This window comes from Halyomorpha halys, unplaced genomic scaffold (assembly GCF_000696795.3).
Source record: "Halyomorpha halys isolate HHAL.00 unplaced genomic scaffold, Hhal_1.1 Scaffold257.1, whole genome shotgun sequence".
Taxonomy (NCBI): domain Eukaryota; kingdom Metazoa; phylum Arthropoda; class Insecta; order Hemiptera; family Pentatomidae; genus Halyomorpha; species Halyomorpha halys.
In genome coordinates this window covers 1560080-1580658 of record NW_027104967.1, presented here as the reverse complement: position 1 = coordinate 1580658, position 20579 = coordinate 1560080, and the positions used below count along the sequence as shown (strand labels likewise).

Sequence of the window (20579 nt, the reverse complement as noted above, 5' to 3'; positions counted from 1 at the left end):
TAAGTCTAGTGTTGATAGTCCTTGAATTAGAGGGTTAGTGTGTGTTGGAAGTGCGTCGTGAAACCGTTTATATAATGATTTAATGGTTGTTTGTACGTAGGGAGTTCGTAAGTCTTTGTGTAAGTTCTTGTTACTGATGTAGGGGGGAGCGCTACTGATCAGACTAATATTAAAAAAAAAAATATTTCTTTGTTAAATGATGGAAGAGGTTACAATTACATCTTCAGAATAAAAGTAAATTTTTAGAAAATATAAAAATTGTATAAAGTATAAAAATTAAAGAAATATTTATTATTAAACTGACCCTTGCAAAAAGAAACAAAAATACAGCTGGACCACCTAAACAGTCAATGGCCATTGGTACCGAGCAATGTTTTGTAGATGATGCCTTACAGAGAGCAACAATACCGACTGACATCGGCACCAACTGACTGCTTCTTTGTTCTATTGTCATTACACGGAAGCCAGCTCCAATACCTGTAACATGAAACAAATAAATTTACTCTACATTACCAACAAGATTAACTAAGTTCATTGTACAGGCTAGCTAAACAATTTCCATACATTAATACAAAGAAAATCATGTAGCAACTATTATAATAAATCATAAAGATACTTCAATAATGGTAGAGAACCATTAAATAGCTATTCATATTTATCATGATTTGAATACAGATTAGTCATTGAAACAAATAAAATATCAGTTTTGTTTCTAATATAAAATTTTGTTTATACCTAAAGTTGCTGATGCAAGCGGATATACATTTATTGATTCTGGAAACTTGGGACAGTAGCTAAGCAGCATAACATCCTAAAAAGAAAATATAAAATAATTATTTGAAATAAAAAACCAACTTACAAAATATAATTAAATTTTATTATCTTATTTTGATTTTCATTTTTCGTGTAATTCATCAAGACATTTAATTATATTATACTAGCAGTGACTTGTAGCTTCGTCACCTGCAATAAATTAGGAATATATGTGCTTGTTTCATATACATGATCAGTAGGTATATGACAACAGAGCTCTAATCTAACTAAATAAAATTTAAAGATTATTTAGAAAAACAAAACAAACAATAACTAAAGTAAACTGTCCCTGAAAAAACTTTACTTAATTTGACTCAAACCTTATTGTATAGGGTGTTTTTTTAAGCCCGATAGAACTTGAAATTGTAAAAAATAACACAAAAAATTAAATTGTAATCAAAATTTTTTTTTTATTCGAAAGATCAATACGTGACATTAACATTTGAAAATGATTTCGGGCATATGGGCACCGTGGCTGTTCCTCTAGAGCAGTTGGCAACTGACCCGTTGTTTTATCGCAAAATTGTGTTCAGCGATGAGGCGCATTTTTGGCTTAACGGGTTTGTTAATAAGCAAAATTGCCGCATATGGAGTGAGACCAATCCACAAGAGACCCTACAGACTCCATTACATCCAGAAAAATGGACCGTTTGGTGCGGTTTTCACGCTGGTGGCATCATCGGACCTTAAGCTCGCGTTACGGTCAATGGAGATCGTTACCGCACCATGATCAATGATTTTTTGTTTGAAAATATGGATGACATTGATCCGGAGGAGATGTGGTTTCAACAGGATGGCGCTACGTGCCATACGGCGAACGCAACCATCGACTTATTGAAATCAAAATTTGGCGATAAGTTGATTTCGAGAAATGGACCTGTCAATTGGCCTCCAAGGTCGTGCGATTTGACACCTCTCGATTATTTCCTGTGGGGCTACGTGAAGTCACTGGTTTATGCTGATAAACCAGCAACAATTGACGCCTTGGAGGCTAGCATTGTTCGTGTTATTCGTGACATATGGCCAGCAGTGCTCGAAAAAGTGGCCCAAAATTGGACGTCCAGAATGCGCTTCGTCAAGAACAGCCGCGGTGCCCATATGCCCGAAATCATTTTCAAATGTTAATGTCACGTATTGATCTTTCGAATAAAAAAAAAATTTTGATTACAATTTAATTTTTTGTGTTATTTTTTACAATTTCAAGTTCTATCGGGCTTAAAAAAACACCCTTTATATATACAGTATTAGAACAATGTTTATGACCTCATATCTACGGAACCTTTTCATTGTACGTTTACAATTTTGTTCCTACATGTCGCAGCGTGGTGCTATATAGCACCTACAGCAAATGCCTGAAGGTCTGGCTACCCCTTTATGACTATAAGCGCATATCTTACAGAATGGAGTTACCATCCTCCAAAGACCTACAACAAATACTTGTAGGACTTTCCAGCACCTTCACAACCTTAAGCTAATTCCTTGTAGAGTGAAATTTCTATCCTAGAAGGATTTATGGTGAAAATACATAAAATACGTCAATCATTCTGTCAATTCAACTCCTTGTGAGCCAACCTAATCTATCATACATGAATTGTAGAGGCCTTCTCATGTAGAATACCTCACATCTTCAATTGGAGTAACAACTAATTAATTATGCACAGCCATATTTCCACACGAGGTAGCATGCTTCAATGAAATTGTTTTAAAATAAAATTATTATTTGAAATAAAAGTTATTTCATACTAAGTGAAATATAAGTTTTTTTAATAAAAAGTTGTTCAGAAAAGAATTATTTTCACTTTATCATCAAAATAAATGACAAATAAACTTCCCAGTTCAAGAATAAAACATGAACAGTATAGGAAGATGTTTAATTAAATATTTTGATATTGTCATTTGTGATATTAAATTTAATGGTTTAAAAGTTTTGTTTTTTAAAATTTTCAATGTTATATTACCTCCTAGCTTAATTACTGCAGTCAATTATTGCATATATAGTAGATAAATTATGATTCATTTTAATAAATAATTGCAAACCTGCAAATCCTTAATCATTGTTTGGTTTTCCAAAAGTGTGGTCCACTGTAATCCAGCTGTTAGAGTCCGAGGACTGAACACTTTCTGCCACAAAGGTTTGGGATTTCCAACCCTCGCTTGTGTAACCGTACTTATGTTAGGACCAAGCGCAGTCAGCCAAATAGCATTAGACTTTTCTAATACAGGGCGTCGGAACATCAAGAGACCACCAAGGTCCCAAGAGCATGCAAGCTAAAAAAATATAAAGTTCATTTTAATCGTTAATTATTTAACGTTATCATTGATAATTCCTAAAATAGTTTTAATCAGACCTACTTTTGTTATTACAACAGAAACGTTCTAGATGATAGAGTTGTCAGAACAACAAAACCAAACTTATTGTTTTAAGTATGTGATATCATTAATTTGTAAGAAAACATCAAAAAACGACAAAAGCTGAATTAAAGATGTTTAATCATAAATATATTAAGTATGTATTACCCAAATTGTTTCAATGAAATAATCAATGCAAGTATAAATATAAATACAAATAATAATATAATACTAATTGATACATTTTGAATTTTCTTGTTGGAATCAACACATAAATTATAACTTAAAAATTAAAATCAGGACACAATTATAGTTCACATTATTTTTTTAATATCTATCTATTCTGTTAAAGGGTAGTAAACCTTTTGTTTTGTGTCTCCTATTGCAACTAATGTAGGCCTTGACTTTCTTACAAGTAATCCTTTAAAAGAAAGAGGAACTTGAATTTCACACCAACCATCTATGATTAGGGTAACCTAGAGAAAAAAAAATCAATTAAATTAAAAAATATAGTATTTTTCATTTCAATTAAGGATAAAAGGACAAAAATAAATTATTGCCTTTATTTAAAAATTTGATCATATCAAAATCAGAAAACCTACATAACACACCTAAGTTTACATATACACTGAATATTGTTTATGACTTCCAAGGGTCCAGGCATATTTGGTCATTATAACCAATCAATATACACATCATGTAAATGTAAAATAGGATTTTTTTCAAAATCAATTATTCTTACCAAATACTACTAAATTGCTTTATTTGGATAATGACTTTATTTGACAATCAGCCACTAGAAATGCAGTTGAAATATGCATTAATAAAAACAAATTGAATAAGGGTCTGAAAATCACGGGTCTAGAAACATTTGTCACTATAGCCAATATGTTATTATATTCGAGGTCATTATAAGGTATATCCAATTTTTTCAAATTAACTTTTGACTATTAAAAAATCACAAAAACTTTAAAAATGGGTATATTAAGAGAAACCATTAAATAAAGCTGATTTTACAGATGTATGTTATGTTATATCAGAAAATACATTCCTCGAAACATGCTGAATGTGTAAAATGATTGATTTTTGTGATAAGGTTGTTTCTGCTGTGTATTAGCTTAGGATTGATTTTTCAAAATGTAACAAACAGAATTTATTTTCTGATAACATGAAACAAATCCCACTTTTACACATTCGTTAATGAATAACAAAATATTCTTATTTTTTATTTAGTTCTTTTCAATTTAATAGATATTAATACTTATTATTGCCAATAATAATTCATAACTATTATAATTTATTTTGGCATTAATTATAAATTTATTTTAAGAATTCTGAAAATCAAGAAAATGGAAAACAGTTTTTTCCACTACGTCCGTTAGACTGATAATAGCCAAAAATCATCTTGGAATAAGTCTTACAATAATACTTGATAAATAAATACTTATCATAACAATTCCTTCCTACTTTCTATACCAATCAATGGACAATGTCACAAACTGAATTATAATTTTTTTTTTTGTATCAAAACTTATTTTTGAAGATTTTTACTCAATCCAAAAATGACAAAGAAATAATTGAGGAGCAAGAGTACAAACATTTTCCTAATTCCAAAAAAAAAATGATGAACCATCAAACAAACCATTTAAATTTCACGAATATATGACATTCCTCAGTAAAATTAAAATTATAAATATTTTTGCATTTATTAATTCTATATTGACAAATCAACATTCTGTTTTGATTAACTATTTTCTTAAAAACAATTTAGTTTTTAAAAAGAATGTAAGAAATATTATTAAACTTTCTAAATTAACTGAAGAATAAACATAGGGACAATATAGCTACAAGGATGAAAATGGGTTGATGAATACTTTTATTACATAATAATAATAACATTATTAATAACAAAACAGCAACCTCTATAATAACTTTTCCACCGTGAACAGAATCGTGAACCGAAATGGCTAGATGATGCCAAGTTAAAGGAGGGAGCCTTCCTTCCAACGAGGCTTCGGACAGAACTTCATACTTTGAACCATCTGGTCTTGTCAGTCTAATATGCAGAAGTTCTGGAAAACCAAAATATATGTAAAAAAAATAAACTAAAAAAAAGTGTGTTCTATGTACAAAACAAGAACATTAAGTGCATTAGAATAAGCCAGATAATTAATTAGATGACACTACTAAATCTAGATAATTACTAATTTTTGTAATAGTTTAGGACTAATGTAAAAAAATAAAATATTAGCTTATAACTAAGCTAAACTTGATAATAATCTTTAGACTATGGAAACAATCTTAAAAAAATATATATTAAACCAGAAACAGGAAAACAAAACAAATAATAATAAGTATGTTTAGTACATACATATAGCTTCCTCACTATTTTTATCTCATATTTTGTTAATCCCTTATTTTTTTTTTCAATAAAATTGCATTTTATATTAATTATCCTTTTAATGTATATCTCTTAATTATCAAGGTTAATTTGGTGATCTGACTTTTGAGAATAAAGTGGTATTTCCAGGAAATTTTTTTTTCGCATAGATAAACTAAATTAGTTGATCAAATTTGATAAAATGTATATTAGACCATGCTCCAACTAATCTCCAACTTTGATTAAAATCGGGCACTATTTTTAAATGTAAAAATGTCAAGAAAAATATATATACACATCTTAATGCTTAAATAGAGAATGGAATTTGCTAAAATTTATAATAGACCATGTCAACACTAATCTTCAAATTTCCTCGAACTTTAAACCTTTTCAAAATATAGGTGAGTCAAGGAAAACACAATCTGGCTTGTGTTAGCAAAAGTTTTGGATGCTATCTGATAAAATTGATAATAGATTATTTTTAAAACTTTCCTCCAAATTTAGGTCATATCAGTTGAGCTACTTTTGAAATACAGGTTTACCAATGAAAATATGTTTACGCATGTGTAAATGAAATTAGAGGATGGAATCTAATAAAACTGATATGGTGCCAACTATGTACTAACCCGCACAATCCTTGAAAATATAAAAATCGGACAAATATTTCCATTGATTACAAATGCTTCAATACAAATTTAACTACAGAAAGACAGAAATGGAACCAATTTGTTTCGTAATACATAAAACATAAAATGCAAATGAAAATTCATTTTGTAAGAACATTTTGAGGATATAAATTTTTTCATTTCCTGCATGAATACAAAACTTATCAAATTAGAACAGGATATTTAAATTACAACCACTTTACCAGCACTAATTCATTTTAAACATTCTTTTTTTTTTTCAACATGCAGAAAACTACATTAAATAAAACTAATATTTTGTTAAACCGGGTATATTGTTGTGTTTTGTCCATCTATTCAATATAAAAGCAAATGAAATGAACCATTACCTCTCTGTCCATCTGCCCAAAACTCCAGCACCAACGCTTCATATCCAATTGATATAATATGAATAAGATGTTCAATATTAATATCATCTAAACCAGAACTATGGCCACTCTCGGAGCTTGTACTTTCTGCATAGCCTAAAGAGAGAGATAGAGGGATAAAGTCATGTATTAAATAATAAATTTGTTGCTTACAGTTCATCAATTACTTTCATATTTTTAACAATCATAAATTTCCCAGTAAGTAGATTTTGAAAAATATACACAAATTTCACAAAAACTTCTATATTACCAATAATTTATATAACTAATTCTCTATAACTAATCAGGAGTCCTGTCCTCAGGAAGGTTTGCATCACCTCTCTATTTAGAATTTTTTTTTATAAACTACTAAGAGTCTAATTTTCTTGAACCTCAGCCTTACTATACATCTACAGCATAAGAATCCCCATTAATAATTCTAGCATCATAGGCATGGTCAGTTATGAAGTACATTAATAAATAAGTCAGTGAGCAAGATTACTGTAAGAGAGATTGATATAAAATGGAATCCATGAGAACTTGCAAAGAATATTTAAAAATTAAGATGAACCAATTCACTGCATCTTTGCTAATATTCCTGAGATTTAGATTATTACTTTTATTTTGTAGAGAATCAATGTATTTTTTAAAATCATGGGTAATAAATATATTCCAGGAGATGTACAGTTTTTGAGTTATTCGAAAAACTTATTTTGTTTAGGTTTTATAAATATATATATTTTTGTAAACTACACAGAGATAGTTAGGGGTTACAGGCCAGTTTTATTAGATCATATATAATAGAATTTACATTTGAATATCCAAATTCGAAGACATAGTTGTAGAAATAGAAAAATATGAATGTTAAAAAATGTGTTTTAATTTATGTCAATCGATATTTCTTGATTTTATTATTTTTTTTCAGGGGTAAGAGATCAAACCAAATTTTGATGGTAAATAAAACTGTGTTTTTTTTTTCTCAATAAAACTAAGTTGGGAAAGTTCACCTTAAAAAATAAATTGCCTTTCATGATGTTTGTTTTTTTCTTATCAAATTGAGTTTTTTCTTTAATTAAAAAGAACTTTTTTTTTTTCCAAATAGAATCTTTTCTAGTTTGGTTTTTGTGAATAAAAAAAGATCATAATTAATAAAAATTATAATTTGAAAATAATCATTTAATATTTAAAAGTCTCTTACAGTCACTTTCTTCTAAAGAATAAGGCACCGATGAAGGATTAATTCGCATCCATAAGGATAAGGAAAAACCCTGAACCCACATAGCCCAACCAAGTTCAGCATTTAAAGGCAACATGATAGCAGCTCTCGACCAGCAACTAGTCAAACCTGAAAACATAAAAAGTTGCTAATCAGAACAGACAACATATTTAATCATTTAATGATAAGGATATAAAGTAATAAAGGTATACAACCATACCTAATGACATGTGTTGCTGATGAAGCGTTAAACCAAGCTTGTGGGCTGGTGTTGAAGACACCACATTCAAATCGGAATAATCTTTAGGGAAATTAATAGTATGTCTGGGTTGTAGGCCGTTATTGCTCAATAACTTAATAAGGCAAGGAAGCAATTGTTTCTAAAAACAAAAAAAATGTAAGCAATCATTATAACAGAACAATAAACAAAAATTAACTGTGAAGGATATTACTGAATTGAAGTAAAAAAAAAAAAAAGAAAAAGAAATCATATATAACTTCCATATAAGAAGATGGTCAGGGTTGCGGTAAAAAAAAGAACAAATAGTTTATAACTATTTTAATGTCCGATGTTTTGCCCCACTTTGCAGGGCTTCATCAGGGCTGTTTAAAGCGAAAGGTTGAACACAGGTTGTGTTCAACCTTTCGCTTTGAACAGCCCTGCAAAGTGGGGCAAAACATCGAACATTAAAATAGTTATAAACTATTTGTTCTTTTTTTTTTTTTACTGCAACCCTGACTATCTTCTTATATTTAAGTTTTACGGTCAACTACATATACATATATGTATATATATAACTTCCATTCATTTTTCAGTTTGTACTCTGCCTTGAAATTCTACATTTATAGATCTTAGTAATATCTTTTGATAAGACAATAATTTGATTAAATTTAAAAAAAAAATGATTTATAATTCATATATATATGTATATATAGTTGACTGCAAAAATTTAAATATAAGAAGTCTTTTTTTTTTACCGCAACCCTGACCATCTTCTTATATTTATAATTCAGTTTTTAACTGATAATTATTAAATGAAATAATTCCAAACAAAAAACTTAATTCTTGTTAAGGGAATCACAAATGAATTTCTTTGACTATGTTAACAAAGGTCCCTTGTTTTCAAAAGTGGTGGAAGCCATTCAAATGAAATTTAGTATGCACTTTATTTCTGATAAATACCATCTACTTAATGAAGGATTTTTTATTAATAAAAAAATATGAACTACTAAACAATATTTTGTTGATTGAAGTTGACATTTTTTGGTTTGAATTATGCTGCCATCGATCTTCTAAATTACAAATTTTAATTGTGCTGCAATCTAACTTTTAAATTTGAACAACTACAATGTTTGAAAATCTCTTCATTCAGTAGCTCTAAAATGTTGCAAACTGTATCAGGACAACATTTCAAGCTGATAGGTAAAGTTATTTGAAGAAAAAGGAACCTTATGGTAAAAAAAAACACAAATTTTCAAGAGAGGATAAAAAGTAAAATGAACAATTTTTTTCATATATTTCCGAATTATAAAAAACACATTGGTAATAAAAAAAACATGACATTCCTTGGTCTAAGGCAGAAAAATTATGAAATGGAAAAAAAAAAAGTTATTATAAATGAAAAAAGTAGAAGAGAAGGGGCAAAAGTCTTGTATTCCGTTTATATCATACTACTAATTGAATATAAATTTTAAATCACTTTCAGTGCTAGGAAAAGCATGAAATTTGCACTATTCAATCCAGAAATGAATCTAGCATAACAACTAGGAAAAAATTGACAGTGGTGCTAAGTACATTTCCACTAGCTTTACGAAAAATACAATTAAAGGTATTTAATCTCTTTTAGGAAAAATACAACTTTTTAATAATTTTTTTGAGTGAACAGATTCCGAATTTATACGTAAAGTTATAATATGGTTTTATTTTATTTGTTCTGTTTATATTTTATACATTCTTTTATGTTAATTATTGTTGTTTATTTTTATCTTTTCAAATTCATTATATTTTATGATGTTCTATACTTTCATTTTTTTTTTTTTGTACTGTACTCTAAGGCTTTAAAGCTTAATTTTTACCTCTATATATTATTCTAAAGGGATCAATTCCAGAATAAATAAAGAATATGATTATTATTAAAGTTATTAAAAGATTCTCTCTTTTAGAAAACTTTATTGAAAAGTTGTTTTTCCTAAAAGGGAGAACCTCTAATTGCATTGTTGGTAAAGTTAATGGAAATGTACTTAGCACCAGTGTGAGGTATAAAATATATACCCTCTTATTTTATTTTTTCGAAGTAGAAAATTGCATTTTCTGGAGATTTCTATGAGATATGTAATATTTATTTTTAAGGTTTAAGTTGCATACAAACAGTTAGAACTGGTTAATGAACCCATTACCACGCTTAAGTTAAATAAAAATTATTTTTTAAGAAGTAAATCATAATTAAGAAAATTACAAAATACTTTTAAAGCGTAACATTAAATATATATATAATGTATAAAATACACAATTTTTACCAATGGTGGTTTGTCGCTGATAAAGTACTTTATAAATATGGCCATTTCTTGAGGCTGAATACAATATCTAGCAAGGTACCCGAATAACTCAAGAACTGCTTGCTGTAATTCTGAAAATAATTAACTAACATATAAACACTTTATAAGAAATAAAACTGTATTTGTAATACAAATTAAACAATATTTAATATCACTTATCCTATACACCACAATTAATAGCAATATGCTAAAAGTCACTAAGATTACTCTTCCTGCTTATATTAGGTGGCCATGAAGGCAATATTCTATTAATTATAAATATGTGAATTAGCCTCTAAAACACACATTGTAAAACAATAGGGGCCTTAAAAATAAATGACAGGACCCATTATGTGTTTAGAGTGAAACATTCAGGTTCTTTGAATGTGTACACATTTTCCTGCAATACAAATCATGAAAGTACTTCCTTGAAAGCTATCTGGAAACATTATTTTTCCAAAGGTCCCACCACTGTCCTCAATTACAGTTATTTTGATTGTACAAATTCTTCTTAACTATCTTTACCCAGAAAAAAATAATTATAATTTACTCAGAGATCAAAGCATGAAGAAAATCCATATTTTGTATTTCTTTGTAGCTTTAATTAGAGGAAAATATTGCACTATTATGTATTAAAAAAATCAATTTTTATTGCGTAAAATTTTTATCCAATTGAAATTTTAGTTTGATAACAATGACTAAAAATTAAGACGGATTTGTTAGTTGCTTGTTTGATTGGATAAAATTTTATTCATTTTAAATACAATTTAATTTGTGATTAAATATTTTGACTAAAAATTTAGTCATTTTTCAGATGAATAAATCTTAAACTAACTAATTCCCAATTCCTTATCATTGTTGAAACTTTGAATATTAAAAATTTCACAAAAGATAACAATTTTAAATTTCTTTACAGAGTGTCACTAATAATTGCTTTATAATAAACAAATCACGAAAAATGAACAGAAATATTGGTACTAATCCATTATGCATATCCACAGATCTTTCAACAAATGTTACTACAGCTAATATAAATGTTAACAGGTCTAGTCTAGCACTATTTTTTTTTTTCCATAATTTAAAAGAAGAGATGAAAATAAACAAGTTACTTGACTAACCATACTTATCAGGGCTATCGACGGAGAGAAGATCAGAAAATTGATTTAAAAGCTTCAATGTGAATCCAGACTCAGATAGCAAAAGAGAATTTTCTTGATTATCCCTGAGGACGGAACTGAGTTTATGTAAGCTATAAATTGCTTCCTTGTACCATTTTTCATCTCTGAAATAAACAACATTTTCTTAGTCGTAATATAAAGCCAGTAATACTCAAGTAAAGTATTTTATTTTAAGAAATATATAATTCATAGCACAAATACTGAAAGTTTCTTAGAAGTAGCATAACTACCTCAAAAATTGTTAATAAACTTTTTAAAATATCTTCAACTCATAAATAATGAATTTCAAGTGCCCAAAAATACATAAAATAATATTAAATATCAATAATTAAATATTCAAAAAGACAATAAGTGAAAGATTAATTGTAAATTAATTCTACATAATATAATCTTAAGTTTTCTTGAAAGAATGGAATATATCAAGTTGGATAAAGATCGACAGATGTAGAAAAAATAATACTAATAGTAATTTTAGTTTAATATTAATATTAGCATGAGAACATGTGATGTGACCATAATGTTGGGCTCAATAAGTTGTACCCTTGAGATTTGTTTCAAGGGGCTTGGCCCTGGAACAGGATTCATTCAGCCTCTTGAAAAATGAATTAATTGAGTAGTGACACAAGTCACTAAAGTAATTAGTAAATAAAGAATTAGCCATTTTGTATAGAAAAACAAAATTAAGTTTTAGAAAATCATGATCATTGTTTATCTTAATATACAAGGGCTTAGAGGCACACAAATGTAACTATTCCTAAAAATGTATCTCCTATTACACTTTTGTGTCAGTAACTAATATATTTATTTTGTTAGATACATTTCTCTGACAGAGAAATAACTCAGTAACAGATTTATAGGGTTGGCAAAAAAGTACTTTTAGTTTGCACAAATAGATAGTAATAGTGAATTTAAAAATCCATTTTTGGGGGATTTTTTTTTTTGATAAGTATAAAGTTGGGGTCAGGGGTCTCATTTTTAATGTCTCCCTTAGCAGTGTACACCAGAAGACCACAAAGACACCATCAATTTGTAGCAGCCTAAAATTGTCTATTGTGGCATGCAAGCCAGGACCTGGCTGACCCTACCACCACAAAAGATTGGGAACTTGCTGGTCAGCCCTTATTGAAGAGACACATATCTTACCTGCGAACGGTCTCTTACATTTCACCCACAACGAGCCTGGATGATCGAAGCAGCGAAAAGACGCCAGGACACGACCAAGATAGTGAAGATATCCGACCGATTAGCCACAATACATTTAGGTGTAGCTAAAAAATTAGTTGGTCTTGGTTGGAAAGTGATGACACACCTTCCATATACTCTCTCATGTTGCACTATCGGAATATCATTAATATCTAAATGTAAAAAACTTTTTAGATGATCAACATTTCAGTAATAATGATCTCAAGTCATGTTGATTTTGGATTGAGTTTTTCTTATAAGGAACAGAAGAGCTTGGAATCATAAAGTAACCAGAAATATGGCTATAGGTCATCAAACAGAATATTTGACTGATTAAGTTAATTTTTTGTAAAAAAAAATTCAATTTTATTTTACACGAAAAAATCAAAATTAATTTTTTCCCAACCCTATGTTTATTTCATTAAAACAAAACATATTGGAGTTTTCAGTTATACAAACTGATTTGTTTAATAAATTCATATAATGTTATTTGGAAATCCCAAAAAAGTTTTGATAAAAACAAATTGTTTTGTCAATAACTCATACTGTTTCATGCCTTAATCAGGACAAGAAATTAAAAACCTCCTTTGAAAACTGTTTTCAGTTCAATTTCATTTCAACACTCTTAATTTATGAAACATTATGCTTTGTTTTTGTTCCTCATCCAATATTATAAATATAAATTACTTGTTCATATATGGCTGTTCACAAGCTTAGTGCTTATAATGGGTCTAGAAACATTACAATAGATTCAACAATATAAATACAACATGGCTCAGTTTAATTTTGAAACATTACACTTAACAAACCTATATAAGTGAACAATTAGATGAAGTGCAAGATGACATAGCTCTGGATGGGTCACCTGACTAATACGCCTTTCTCCGAAAACAGTTGATATTTTCCTACTCGGAGGGAGACTTCCTTTAAAGCTGCTACTTTCTTTTTCCTTATAAATTTCAAAGAAGAGAAAAATAAGATAATTTTTTATTTAAAATAAGTTTTTATACAAAGTTATGAAATAAAAAAAAATGCATAATTAATAAATGTGAATAATCATTTATATGGCCACAATTGACTATAATGAATACTTTAATTAATATAAAATAAATTGATATTGAATTCACCTATGTAATAATATAACTTTAACAGTAAATTGACAATTTTTGCATAGATATGTAAAAAGTTAAGAGTTATAGAGTTATTAAAAGAGTTGAGTGATAACAAATCAACAACGGTTATTAATTAATAAATCATGAAATAAATGTAACAAAATTTGAACCTGAAGGTAGAAAGAATCAATTTAAACTTACAAAATATTCTATATATGCCAGACGATGCCAAACATTTTTTAAAATGCATTAACTAAACTTGCAATATTATTATATAATCCCGGGAATTCTAAACAAAGACTGCTTATTATAATACATTGCTATAAATAAATTTGCTATAGAATAGCATTGGGATACATCGACCCTACAGATAATTAACCACTCTGAAGATCCCTGTCTTAGGACAACACATATCATTAAATCAAACTCAGGTTAAGAAATAAGAAAACCAGATATAATTTTTTTTTCTAGTTAGGTAAGAAAATAACTATTTTCTTAGGAAATATGAAATATAATAATAATTACTTGTATTTTACGATGTGGAGCATCAACATCAGCATCATACCCTTCATCAGCTGAGTTTTCAATAGAAGATTCAGAATGACATTCTTCTAATGAATTCGCAAGGCTGACTTCAAAACTTTCCAACTGAAAAGTTAACAATAACAATATACATCAAATGAAAAATACTTTATCAATAGAAAAAGTCAGTTTTGTCACCACCATTATTCCTTGGTAAGGGTGTAAAATAAAGATTAAAGTTAGTCAGATTTGTGAAAGATAAAATTATGCTAAAATTATATGAAAATCCAAGTAACAATACTGCAAAGTTTCAATGCACATCTACATAGTGTTAGATCTTAAAACTATGCACTTTTGGCATTATGGTTGATAAAAGAAACAACCTAGCCTTAAGAAAAGCTATCAACATATAAAAGTGATTTTAGAATATACTTATGATAGAAGTGTACTTTATTCTCAACGTCTGCCATCATAATTTTTTATTTTATTTTTTTAAACAATTAGATTATCTTTCTTACAAACGAAATCAAATAACTTGAATTGAAAAAAAAAAAAAAAAAAATCAAATTGAAATAATCACTATGTCTATAAATTTATTCATTATTATTATTTATTTTATTTTTTTATGATATTGGTTAAATAACTAAAATTCAATTAAATTATGAGGAGTAAATCTACCTTAGGCATAGGGTGGGTCGGTACCATCGTCTTTTTGCTGGCAGTAGCACCAGCACTTCTAATAAGCAGATCACAAACAGCACGAAGGCCAACACCTCCTTCTACAACTTTTTTTAATTTCTCCTTCAGATTATAAACACCACCTATAATTTTAACAGGAAATGTAAAGTGACATATAGATAGTTCCAATTCATTAACCAGCCAACTATGTAGGATATATGAATGGAAGTTAAATAGAATAGAAGGAACAAACAGGTCAAATTATTTAGTTTTTTAAATTACAAAAGATTTGAACTACAATCAGACAGGGCCAATTATGGTATACCTATAATACTTTTAATAGTAATAATATTCACATAAATATAAAAATAGTTCAGTCCTCCAATAGTTGATTATTCACTTAAAGGTTTTTTTAAAGGGATTTATGGAAACAGAAAGTGTCTACCAAATCATTACATCCATCTTGACAAAGCCCACCAACTTTGTGTTAAAAAAAAATTAAATATACCAAGCCAGAATTGTAACAGAGATCGTTTAGTCTCAGAAGGCTAATCAATATATAATATCATCAATAAAAAAAGAAAAAATAAAGTGATAAATTAACTGATGGTGTTGTTAATCATAGCTAATAATTGATACTGAAAAAATAATCTAAAATAAGTTAAGCTATATTGCTAACACTTTATGGACAAAAAAAAATTTTAAAAAAAAAGAAGCATTTACCTGGATTTCCAGAGTAAGGTGATTCCACAGTTAAAACTATTAAGGACTCCATAATTTTTAAATGTAGTTGATTCAAAATGTTAACCTTATCCATAAGAACTTCCTTTCCTGAGTGGTCTAATAAAAATCATTTAAAAATTTAGAAATGAAAATTTAATATATAAAATTAAAAACACAAAAGTTTATATCTAATATTGAAAAATTATATTTTTTTAATTGTTACACTGCATCGATAAGTCAAAATTCTATTGAAAAGGTTGATTTGTAAAACCTAATTGATACTAAAAAATCTAAATTTTGAAAAACACTGAATAATTTTTGTATATGGAATTTTAAATTGTCAATAAAAATCTTTATTTTATGATAAATTAACTTTTGACAGAAATGGTTAACTATTTATAACTATTAAATGATCATATTTAATAAAATTAATCCTAAAATTTTGAAGAAATTTTACTTAATGTTAATATCAATAAGGAGTTAAAAAAATCTATAACATCATTCTGCAGTAATACATATCAAACTATTCAAGAATATGATTAAAACCTATAAATCAAGTAATAAGTTTAAAAAATAAAATAAAATGAAGCCCAAATACTTTGTTCTAAAAGTCCTTTCAATAGCCAATTTAATAATTTAATTGTTAATAATATAATCAGCATCTAAATACCATTTTTATGCCGTTTATTTTATAATTAGCATTAGCACATGAATATAGCATTAAAAGAAATTCCTGTCCCACACAGAAACACACACACATATATATATAGATATATAATGTAATTCTAATTTATTGCAAATTAAACTAAAAAGCAATCATAATTTGTAATAAAAAAAAGTGATAACTTGAAAAATATCATTCCTACCTTTCATTTTTATGGTTCTAGAAAAATTTTGAAGGAGAAATGAAAGGAGCGTAAAACAACTTAAGCTCAAATGACGATTGAAATAAACTTGAACTTGAGGGCTATAGAGGCAAAGATTCATCCAACTCTTCCAAAAATAATTTAAGTTTTCTAAAATTTTAATGTACTCTTCTAAATCCTCTTCATTTTGAAAGTAATATTCACTATTTTCATCTTTCTTTGAATTCAGTTGAAGCTTTTCAAGAAATGCGTTTGTAGACTCTGTTACATATTCCAGGAGAGTTTTTAATTCTAAAATATTTTCTTCCAAAATATCGAAAACTCCATCCTTTTCTAGTTTCCAAACATGGACAATTATTAAAATTTCTAATACCAAACAACACAGTTCTATAAAATTTCTATCTTTTATAAGTTCAAATATATGTGCAACAGCGTTCCTTTCAATAAATTCTTCAGAAAATCTCATTCTGTTTAGAAGATTCGTAAAAGCAGATAAACACAGCTGGATTGTAAATTTATCTTTTTCAGAACTTGAAGATAGGTAATGTTTCTTTGTAGTTATGAAAACTGGGTAAAAAACACCAAAGAACATCTCTCTTTGCACTTGAAAACTACATCTAGGTGTAACTCTTAATAAGTGTGAACCAATTGTAAAAGCTACCTTATAGTTCGAAGAAAGTAACAAATCTTGAAATGCTTCAAGACAAGCCCAACGGTGCTTTGTGATTTCAGTCAAAGTTTTGTCCTTTTCTTCAACATTTATACAAACAGTGCACATGGTAACAAAATCAATGGCTCCAACTTCTCTATAAATAGTTTTTTCTAACAAATACAACCCCATATTTCGTACTCTACTATCGGCCTGCTGAATTACATGAAGGATTCTCGAAATCAACATTGGAGCAGGAAAACAACAGCAAGTTCCACATTGCATCATGGCTTGCATCGTTCTGATTGCAACTTCCTTGCCAGTTTTTTCAGATAAAAACCTTGTGAAAATCATAAAAAGTGTAGTTATTGTACAATTCATTTCAGTAGCACTAGGGGAGGGTAAAATAGTATTTGTATAAATGCTTCCGAAGAGATTATCATGATGATGAGAAACAGTGGGATAACAACAATTCTTATGCTTCAACTTTTTGCAATTCCTTAAATGAACAAGCTTTGTTCTTGTTTGTTTCAAACATAAAATTAGTTCACTAAGAAGACCAATTATTTTTTTCACTCTATTCAGTGCGATTTTTTCATCTATACTCCTAGATTTTAAAATGCACATCACAGTTTTATCAACAATACGCCCATTATTGCTGTTTAAAAACTGTTGAAAATGCCCTAAAAAAAACATAGACTTATCAGGGGCATTGTATTGGAGGAGTAAACTATGCATGAAGTTAATAACAGCATAGATAACTCCAAATATAAAATCTTGAGATAGAGTGCAATCATCTTTGTTGCACTGAGATTTGATGATTCCATCCTCCAGTAAACGTAGCATCATGGGTAAAGCTCCTTTCTGAACAATTGAATTCATTGATTCTTGATTGAGAATAACTTTATCGAGAGCCGAAAGAAAAAGTCTTGTCATAGCATATTTAACTTCTACATGATCTTTATCATTGTTTGTAGCTAAACTAAACTGCAAAGTGCATAAATGTTCTAAAGAAAAATTAAAAGACTGAACGGACACAGTCATCGAAGAAGATTCTGACTGACACAAAGAACGTAGGAGTTCAATGGCTAGGCAACGAAATTGGATAAAACTCATTCCTTGATGAAAAACTTTTGATATGCATTCATCCTTGAAATCTTGAGGCAATAATTTCTTTGGTTTCTTTTTCAAAACACCAGGTTTATAAGATGAACTATTCTTTTTCTCATCATCATCACTTCTCACTATAGATGTAAAGTAATCAAAGTCCATTGGGTCGAGGCGTATTTTTACAGAGATTGTTGACTTATGAATTTCATTTTCAAGTCCATCTGATTCAGAGGAATTTTTCTGTCTTTCCTGTTTGACTAGAGATCTTTTCGTGTGGACAGAAGATGAAGAACTTATCCTTCTAGATGGGGGACTTCCCTCTATACCACTTGAATGAGAAAATGAACGTGGTTTATGCCGTACTGGTATGCGAAAACGACATACTTGCTCAATTGCTGGAACTGACTTTTCTACTACATACGGATTTCTTTCTTTTGTTTCTTTGCCATCTACGATATTGTATGCAGAAATCAACAGTCCAGCTAGATCCACACCACAAGTTACCTCCTAAAAAAAAATTAAATGTATTTATTGTTTAAAAAATAGAGGAAAAAAATTTTTTTTTATTTAGATTCAGGTTAAACCAAATATAACTCATAGTCAGCTGGTTTTGTAAATTTGTTGCATTAGTGGTATGTTGATAAAAATATTTTATTCAATTAACAAAACTTACCTGTAGACCAATCGCGTGAAGAAGTGCAAGACCCCTCCAGCCTCTTCCCGACAGTAGGTGTTCCCTTAAAGGACCCAAGTCCTCCGCATCCGTCTGTTGTGCGCATATTGCTTTTATATCTGCTACTATTTCATTCGCAATTAGTGCTGCTACGTTATAGCTATGGAAAAAAAAAAATGTTGATTTAATGTTCAAGTAACTTTGAGGCATCAACCATCAAATCAATACATAATTTTTATTTGATGATAACTACTTTAGTTATTTATAAATATTGTTAATAAGGATAATACAAAGAAATAATCAGATAAAAATACAAACGCTAAAAAAAATCCCCAATAGGTACAGTAATTGATCTAAATAAAAGATAGATCCCTTTTACATAAATAATTCTTAAAATAACACCTATGTACCATGGAAAAACATGATAAATTTCAAGCAAATATTGTCTGCAGAGCAATGAGAAGGTAAAAATGATAGAAGAAGGGAGAAAATAGCATAAATAACCAAAGCCTCTGCTTGAAAAGTGTAATTTATTTATGGTGAAAGGAAAATTAAGAAATAACATAAATAATAATAAAGATGTATCTTGTAGTAATAGAAAATTCGAAGATGGATTATAGAATTTATTGAAAACTGAAGTCAAAATAATGTTTTTAAGCAAAATAAAAATTCAAGAACGAAGAATATAAGACCAGTTATTTCTTGGATTAGAATCAGATTACAGCAAATGTATGTTTCAAATAATTTACTTAAAATGTAGAGCAAAACACAATCAGAATGGATACATATTAATGCAGAATTATATTAACAATCTTAGTTCATAATTTCACTAAAATAGCTACTCAATTGGAAGGTGGACTTAGATTTTCTGTTGTAATTTCTAAGTGGAAATGATTTTAAATGGATATAAAGAACTAGGAGACAGAAATTAAACAGAACTGCTAAGAAAAATCTTGTTAGATTAAATCGAGGGAAGATAATAATCCATTTAGAGCAAAAGAAGTATTCCATTCAGTGGCATTTTAGTGTACTTGCCATAATTCATCCTCTTGAAATTCAGAACTATCCCATAATATAGGAAGAAACATTCTTGCATACGTAGTAATCCGATGCCCCCTTAGGAACTAACATTGTTTAGTTCATACAGAAACTATTATCTTAATGAAATAAATATCAACAATGAAAATCAGAGCAGCATATCAAGAGACCTAACAAAGGAAATTTGACCCAGATTAAGAAAGAAGATATGTTCTTAATCTTCAGCTACTAGAGAGATTAAAGATATGATAACAAATGAGGAGTAGTAATTGACATAGAGTAAATAGGAAAACCGAAGGAGAACTTTGTGGTAAAAGAAAAAGAATTTTTGATAAAATAAAAGGACTTAAAACCATAAACCAAAGGGAGTAAAAAAAAAACTTAGACAAGCATTAGTCAATAATGTGAAGTAGAAAGATACAAGCATATAATTGATGACTGAATACTTGGAGAGGTAATAGTTGGCACAGTATTTGTGTCCATATCAACATTATATATTTCTACATCTATTTAAATAGTCTTATA

The 20579-nt window shown here is 28.5% G+C and overlaps 1 protein-coding gene across 2 annotated transcripts in view; it reads right to left on the bottom strand.

Annotated features, from left to right (window-relative positions):
• mv (lysosomal-trafficking regulator mauve) overlaps positions 1 to 20579 on the bottom strand; it is a 113559-nt gene that overhangs the window by 27603 nt on the left and 65377 nt on the right. For both annotated transcript variants that reach the window (XM_014419987.3, XM_014419988.3), the window contains exons 3-18: positions 19017 to 19176; positions 16585 to 18850; positions 15719 to 15835; positions 14996 to 15138; positions 14321 to 14443; positions 13493 to 13632; positions 11442 to 11605; positions 10306 to 10415; positions 8009 to 8168; positions 7771 to 7917; positions 6555 to 6689; positions 5083 to 5234; positions 3525 to 3638; positions 2851 to 3081; positions 736 to 811; positions 305 to 477 (exon numbers count right to left, since the gene is read on the bottom strand). In XM_014419987.3, the coding sequence (XP_014275473.1) occupies positions 305 to 477; positions 736 to 811; positions 2851 to 3081; positions 3525 to 3638; positions 5083 to 5234; positions 6555 to 6689; positions 7771 to 7917; positions 8009 to 8168; positions 10306 to 10415; positions 11442 to 11605; positions 13493 to 13632; positions 14321 to 14443; positions 14996 to 15138; positions 15719 to 15835; positions 16585 to 18850; positions 19017 to 19176 (4411 nt within the window). The remainder of the gene's footprint in view (positions 1 to 304; positions 478 to 735; positions 812 to 2850; positions 3082 to 3524; positions 3639 to 5082; positions 5235 to 6554; positions 6690 to 7770; positions 7918 to 8008; positions 8169 to 10305; positions 10416 to 11441; positions 11606 to 13492; positions 13633 to 14320; positions 14444 to 14995; positions 15139 to 15718; positions 15836 to 16584; positions 18851 to 19016; positions 19177 to 20579) is intronic.